Here is a 7,868-nt window from a genome sequence, read left to right on the forward strand (position 1 = left end):
CTTTAAAAATGAATATTCCAAAAGAAATGTTTATGAAGAACTAGAATCTAAAATCATATTGCGATATCTTTAATACTTCTTGAATTATAGGCACGCAAACTTTGGAAAAAGAAAATTTATGACACTCAGACAGGTATGTTCAATGCAGTTATTTTGACAGAAGTAAACGAGATACATCTCTAGTTTCAACCTTATTTGTTCTTCAGACATTCCTCTTTAAAAGAAAAGAAGTATCATATTTTTGCAAATTGACCCACATTTGGGTTTTGACCACTGAAAATGTGTACATTTTAACAATTTACTCCTGGTGCCATATTGAAACTCCAATATCTCTGGAAGCAAACCATATAGGGCCTTAAAAATGAAGATGCCAAAAGGAAAGTTTGTTAAGACCCAATATCTAAAAGGGCATTAAAATATCTTTAATACGTCTTGAGTTAACAGGCATGCAAACTTTGGAGAAAAAACTTGAAAAGTGCTGTTTCCCCATTTTTGAATTGTCACCATTGGCACATAATGCAACAAAGATTGCTAAAAAATCTCTGTGTAAAAATAACATTATGATGCTGCCATCTTTCTGAAGTCATTTTTACCCCCCTGTAATTTGGCTCTGAATCTCAGGTGAAAATTGCCATTTTGATCCCCCTCTACAAAATAGTGGATTACTCAGTAAATATTCCTCCATAAAAAATTTGAACCGGGGACCTCTGGTTGAGTTGACACGGAATGACCCAACAGTGTTTAGGATCTTTTCTCATGTTACGAGTCAAAAAAATTGACTCGAGTGTCTGAAGCTAAAGACTTTCTGATGATTGATGATTCAGCTGCATCAATAACAAAAACAAGTATGTCACTCTGATCTCCACGAGGGGGTAAAGGTCGCTCCAGACTGAGGTACAAGTCATCAAAACTTGATGAAAAAGCCCAAATTTAGATATTTTAATAAATTTTTTGAGTCAGTAGTTATGAGAAATGAGTAATGAATAATAACGTCATTATTGACTTAAGATGAAATAGCTGCTTGAGTAACTGCTCAAGAACATGGTTATGTTGCTGGTACTACATAATGAATTTACTGTATGACTGTATAATATAATATGAGTGTAGTGTACAAAATCAAAACAACATATGGCACCATTATTGTTTGATTTGCTATCAATTTACGTACTCTGTTCTCTCTGACTCTGACCATAGTTGAGTCAAATCCATCTGCCACAGGACAGATCAAGTTTAAGAGAGCTGATTTCATTCCTGTGTTTGGTCTCTGTGTGTCAGTAGTGAGTGATAGTGTTTGAGCAGCTGCAGCATCAGTTCATCACTGTGACTCTGACTGACGGAGGTTTTTGTACGACTCTTTATCACTGTGTGAACACTGGACCACGGAAGCTTTCCAGACAGTAATAATGTCCAGCATCTTCAGCCTGGACTCCACTGATGGTCAGAGTGAAATCTTTGTCAAATCCGCTGCCACTGAATCTAGATGGAGTTCCTGACTGGAGGGTGTTTGTTAAATAAATCAGGAGTTTAGGAGCTTCTCCAGGTTTCTGTAAGTACCAGGACACACAGGGTGGGCTGCAGGCTGTATCACTACTACTGAATTTACAGCTCATCTCTACATTTTCTCGTGGTGTGGCAGTTTTCACTGAAGGAGTCTGAGTGACTGTGATCTGAGCTTTACACCCTGAGAAACAAACATTTATTAGTCCATAAAAATATATTATTTGACATATAATAAAATTATTTAATTAATATTATTTAAAATATACACTATTCACCTTGTAGTGTAAAGCAGTATGAAAGTGTCCAGATGAAGATGATGATGAAGGTCATGTTGATGAAGATTGTTGTGTGTGTCAGTGATGAAGTGTTAAACTCACAGCACTATAAACACTCTCAGAGCACTGAAGCATCTGATCAATATGCAAACACTCTCCACATCATTTACCTGAAGACAGTCGCTCAGTCTCAGTCATAGGCCTAGAATAAAAAACAATTCCTGAAGTGAGAACATCTAGTAATAATTAGTCTTTTTAATAGCATTCAATCGTCTATTAGCCAAACTATTAAAAATTGTATCATTCAGTTTAATTCTCAATATATCTTCAAGACCAACTTTAGTGTATTATCCTGACTCTCTCCTGTGAGACTTTGAGAATATTTTTGACTGTAGTTGGATAGAAACATGACTGTTAATTCATAAATTAACTCGTTCCTGCAGGTTTTTACAGACATGAGGATCATCACACACGTGTCTCTCAATCACTGAATCAAAGCCCAAATTTTATGCCAAATCCATGGATTTTCCTGCAGGTTTTTAACAGACATGAGGATCATCACACACGTGTCTCTGTCAATCACTGAATCAACTGAGTTTGATTGTGAGTCGCATCACATGATATAAAATGTTTTTTTTTTCCCAGAAATTCAGGTTTGTGCTTAAGTAATAATGCAGACTGCATGAAGCAGATTAAGTAAAGTAATGTAATGTCTGCTGTGAGTGGAAATCATTTCTGTTATGATTTTATAAGATTTTATTGCTTCAGCTTTTTTTTTTACTCATTGATCATTAAATTCTAAATGGTTAAAAATGTGCATTGAAATAGAATTTACATTCGGTTGTCATTTTGGCACCACTTTGATTTTACTTGAAAATTTAAGACCGTAAATTGTAATTTTCAGATTAGTGTGCACTCTAAAAAATGCTGGGTTAAATATAACCCAGCGCTGGGTTAAAAAGGGATACACCCAGCTATTGGGTTGTTCTGACCCAGCGGTTGGGTTGTTTTGACTCAAAAAACCCAACCGCTGGGTCAGAACAACCCAATAGCTGGGTTTGTCCCTTTTTAACCCAGCATTTTTTAGAGTGTGTTAATTTTTAAGTAAAGCCTGCAGATATATATATTTTTTAACTGAAAATTAATGTTGCTTATTTGTATTTTTCTTCATATTTGTATAAATTATTTTTACAGTGATAGTAGACATACCAGACGAAAGCTGTATTTTCTGTTTTTAAAACCAAATTTTATACCCAATTTTCTTTTGCTGTTATCAAAAACTGTAATCATGAAATGATAATGAAATCCTGCAGTTATTATATTTATTCACACCTAACCTTTATGCCTTTAAAAAAGTGATTAACACTGAAGTTGATAATGAAAATGTCTCTTCAAATCAATATATTTCACCAAACCTTCATTGCTGATCACAGGCTTTGAAAAAATTAATTCAGGTGACTTGCTGTTTAATCGTGCAAAAATCACTAGTAAAACTATGTATTTTGTTCATATATTTTTTTATGGACCTGAAAGGAGAGAAATGCTTTCTTCTTCACTGAGTTGACTGTTGTGTGTTTGTCAGGCGTCACTCCTCCTAAAGTGAGCGTCCTGCCGCCCTCCAGTGCAGAGATCTCCTCAAAGAAGACAGCGACACTGGTGTGTGTGGCCAGCAAGGGCTTCCCGTCAGACTGGAGCCTGAGCTGGAAGGTGGACGGGAGCAGCAGGTCTCAGGAGAGCAGCGCTGGGCTCCTGGAGAAGGACGGTCTGTACAGCTGGAGCAGCAGCCTGACTCTCTCTGAGCAGGAGTGGATGGAGAGCGTCTCAGTGAGCTGTGAGGCCACACGGAGCGGCCAGCCTGCGCTCACTGGACACGTGACGAGACAGCAGTGTTCAGAGTAGATCTGCTGCTCTTCTCACTCATGTCTCACATGGAGACTAACAGCACATGAGCGACTCCTTCATTCTCCACATCCAGCTTCAGTCGCTCGCATCTGCATCTGCTCTGCTTTGTGTGCTTCATACAAGACTATATGTGTGCTTTATCATTCTGTCGTGATTCTATTAAAATTTGCTCAATAAATAAAATACAATTGTAACTTTAAGTCTTTGTGTTCTTTTTTGTCATTTTTGTTTCGGGTCTTTCTTTGAGCGTCTCAGTGAGCTGTGAGGCCACACGGAGCGGCCAGCCTGCGCTCACTGCACACGTGACGAGACAGCAGTGTTCAGAGTAGATCTGCTGCTCTTCTCACTCATGTCTCACATGGAGACTAACAGCACATGAGCGACTCCTTCATTCTCCACATCCAGCTTCAGTCGCTCGCATCTGCATCTGCTCTGCTTTGTGTGCTTCATACAAGACTATATGTGTGATTTATCATTCAGTGGTCATGCTGTTAAAATTTGTTCAATAAATAAAATACAATTGTAACTTAATATCTTTGTGTTCTTTTTTTTGTCATTTTTGTTTCGGTCTTTCTTTGGATCAGGGCTTTAACTCACATTTAAAAAAGAAATAGAAACTTTACTCAGTGAACCTTGAAAACACCTGCAGATACACGATGAAACGAACATGTGGCCAAATTATGAACCTCACGGATATAGTGTTAGATGAATTTAATAAGATAAAGTTTGCTAGATTAATGAATTTAGCAACTAGAAAACAATCAATTATTCATATTTTATAAAATTTATATGAAAATCTACATAGTTGAGTGAGTGATAGTGTTTGAGCAGCTGCAGCATCAGTTCAGTCACTGTGACTCTGACTGACGGAGGTTTTTGTACGACTCTTTATCACTGTGTGAACACACCACCACTGTGGTAACTCTAAATCAGGAGTTTAGGAGCTTCTCCAGGTTTCTGTAAGTACCAGCTCAAAGCATATACCCCCTCATGACTGAACACATCTGTGCTGGTTCTACAGTTGATTCTGACTGTTTCTTCTGGTTGAGCTGCTGTCGTTGAGGGACTGTGAGTGATGGTGATCTGTCCTCTACAATCTTAAAACACAAAACAAGAAAATCAACTCAAAATGTAATATTATACTTGAGAAAATTAATTCATATCAAACTTGTGCTCCACAAACCTTGAGCAAACGCTGTGAGAGTCCAGATGAAGATGATGATGAAGGTCATGTTGATGAAGATTGTTGTGTGTGTCAGTGATGAAGTGTTAAACTCACAGCACTATAAACACTCTCAGAGCACTGAAGCATCTGATCAATATGCAAACACACTCCACATCATTTACCTGAAGACAGCAGATACACCATTTTTCCATTTTGTTTGTGCAACAGCTTTGCTAGTAAGCACTAGATGCTTATGACTTGTTGCATTATTTTGAGCTCAGCTAAAACACTGTTTTAATTCGCATCTCCATATGCTCTGCTTTGTGTGCTTCATACAAGACTATATGTGTGATTTATCATTCAGTGGTCATGCTGTTAAGATTGACTCAATAAATAAAATACAATTGTAACTTTATGTCTTTGTGGGGGTTTTTTTCAGGTCTTCCTTTTGATCAGGGTTTTAGCTCACATTTAAAAAATTTTTTTAGAAAATTCACTCAGTGGACATGAAAACACCTGCAGATACATGATGAAACATGATTAACCGCACAAATGTAGTGTTAGATTAGCACGATAAAGTGTTAGATTAACCTATTTACTGTAGCAAGTGGAAAACTCAATGAATGTTTTATATTTCATTTAATATCCATTAAAATCCTCACTGTTGAGTCGGTGACAGTGTTTGATCAGCTGCAGCATCAGTTCAGTCACTGTGTCTCTGACTGACAGAGGTTTTTGTACGACTCTTTATCACTGTGTGAACACATATTGGCTGTTGATGTAGTGTTCACTCATACAGTAATAATGTCCAACATCTTCAGTCTGGACTCCACTGATGGTCAAAGTAAAATCTCTCCCAGATGATCTGCTGCCACTGAATCTAGATGGAGTTCCAGATTGCCGACTGATTGCTCCATAAATCAAGAGTTTAGGAGCTTCTCCAGGTTTCTGTAAGTACCAGCTAAGAAAATGGTTTCCATTATGACAACAGTTTGCATCACTGTTAAATGTACAGGTTACGGTGACTGAGTGTCCAGTTTGAGCGAGCAGCACTGAGGGAGTTTGAGTCACTGACACCTGCCCAATAGATTCTGTCAAATGAGAAAGATTAGAAATCACAAACACTTTTACAACCATATATCTTCACAACACTCATGAAAATAAGTAAACAATGTATAATCTTTAACTGACACAAACCTCGACATAGTACTGCCAGCGTCCAGATCAATATGGATATGAAAGTCATTTTTGTTGGTTGTAGATTCAGTTATAGTGAAAAACAGTTGTTGATCATGTTTGATGTTTGTCAGAGTTATAAACACATGCAGAGCACTGAAGCGTGTGTCGCTCATGTAAAACACACTCTCTATGCAAATTCAGGAGAATGTCAGCAGGTTTAAGTTGGTTTAATGTGCTGTTTCACTGAGCCTTAAGAAAATATTAAATGAGTTCACATTTTAATATAATCCTTTGTTGATATAAAGCAACATCACACAAGAGCGCTGTTTCTTCTTAATATCACAATTGCAAATGTGATATTGCTTTTATACAATAGTTTAGTAAACAAACAATTCACTACTGTACTGATCAATTTACTGTTTAGACTCAATATTGACAGTATTTACTTTGTTTTTGCTCAGCCAGCTGACATAGTTCAAAATGAACCAGAAAGACAACTTTGAGTCTGAACGAGACTCGGAGCAGCACTGAACGAATCATCTCGTGAATGAACTGAATGAACTGGAATATCTCATGACCATCAATGAATTGGTCACTGAAGCAATCAGAACAATTTTTTGGTAAAAGGATCTGATAAAGATTCGAGTCACTGAGATGAATCAAAATCCCCAGCAGAGAGTTGAGTTTGTAGCATCAGAACTCACAGGTGATTCGTCTGATTTCTGTTTACTACAACAAATGGACAAACGGAGCGACAGTAGCCTACGAGATGTAGAGTGGAAGTCATGATTTCTCTAATTAAATTCTGTATAGACTATTCCTCACACATGGATTCAGAAGACTTTGAATGTAGCGCACAAGTCATGTGAAATACTTGAACTACTTTTATGATGCCTTTTTTCACATTTAGAGTTTGACATCAGAGTCATCAACTGCCTTTGTATGGAAAATAAGAGAAGCTTGAACTTTCTGCTAAACATCCCTATTTGTGCTCCTCAGAGTCATGGGTCTGGAGTGACATAAGGGTGAGTAAATTATTTGAATTATTCTATGAACTATCCATCCTCCCACAGTCAACCTTTTGCATATTGAAATCACCAAATTACTTCAGGTTACATCCAGAAGAGTGCAAAGTAGGGGTGACCCCGAATAGTCGACGATTCGATGCTTCGATAGGAGGAGCCCGATTCGACTACCAATCTCACAGTCGAATATTCGCGGGGTGTTATGATCATGCCATTTTGGCTATATGGGGGTGCTCAAATGTCTGATTTCACATAGATCTACCGGTTTTCTCCCAAAGTTAATATACAGCCTATCAGAGTTGGGCAAGTTACTTCCAAAATGTAATACATTATATATTACTAGTTACTGTCTTTTGAAAGTAGGTTTTCTCCCAATAAGTTAATATATAGCCTATTAAGATAATGCTGTAAATATGAATCTGAAAAGAAAGAAGCTTTAAATAAATATTTTAACATGCATGAATAAATCCAATCACCCACCTTAACAAAGTTAAGTTTCACTTTCTATAGTCCGTGACCGACAGAGAAGCATCTTGGCGGCAGGGATGTAAATCTTTAACAAGACTCAAATTGACAGGCAGAGTGAAAAACTGGATTTTTTTCGATCAGGTAGGGTACAAGTGATTTCAAAACATTTCAGCCGGTTTATATATATGGGTCATTCTACAGAAACGTCCACTTTTGGTATGGCAAGATGTCTTAAAATGTATTTCTTTTTAACATTGAAACTTAGACCACATTATGAATACACATAAATGACAGCTTAATGATTTTTTAATCTTTTTTGTGCATTTATTTAAAGACCACATGTACCATTTTTTT

At 37.1% G+C, this 7,868-nt stretch overlaps 2 gene segments (V, D, J or C); one reads left to right on the plus strand and one right to left on the minus strand.

The window, feature by feature from the left end:
- The window catches only part of LOC107724553 (Ig lambda chain C region-like), a 14,710-nt gene extending 10,869 nt beyond the window's left edge, over positions 1–3,841 (plus strand). The window contains 1 exon segment of the C gene segment in view: positions 3,500–3,841. Within this exon segment, the coding sequence occupies positions 3,500–3,674 (175 nt within the window).
- On the minus strand, positions 1,329–1,841 carry LOC107724558 (Ig kappa chain V region S211-like). The segment is given in 2 exon segments: positions 1,329–1,681; positions 1,776–1,841. Coding segments are annotated over 2 exon segments (378 nt in total).
- Positions 3,842–7,868: the final 4,027 nt, after the last annotated feature.

Source organism: Sinocyclocheilus rhinocerous, unplaced genomic scaffold (assembly GCF_001515625.1).
Source record: "Sinocyclocheilus rhinocerous isolate Xijiao unplaced genomic scaffold, SAMN03320098_v1.1 scaffold2350, whole genome shotgun sequence".
NCBI lineage: Eukaryota > Metazoa > Chordata > Actinopteri > Cypriniformes > Cyprinidae > Sinocyclocheilus > Sinocyclocheilus rhinocerous.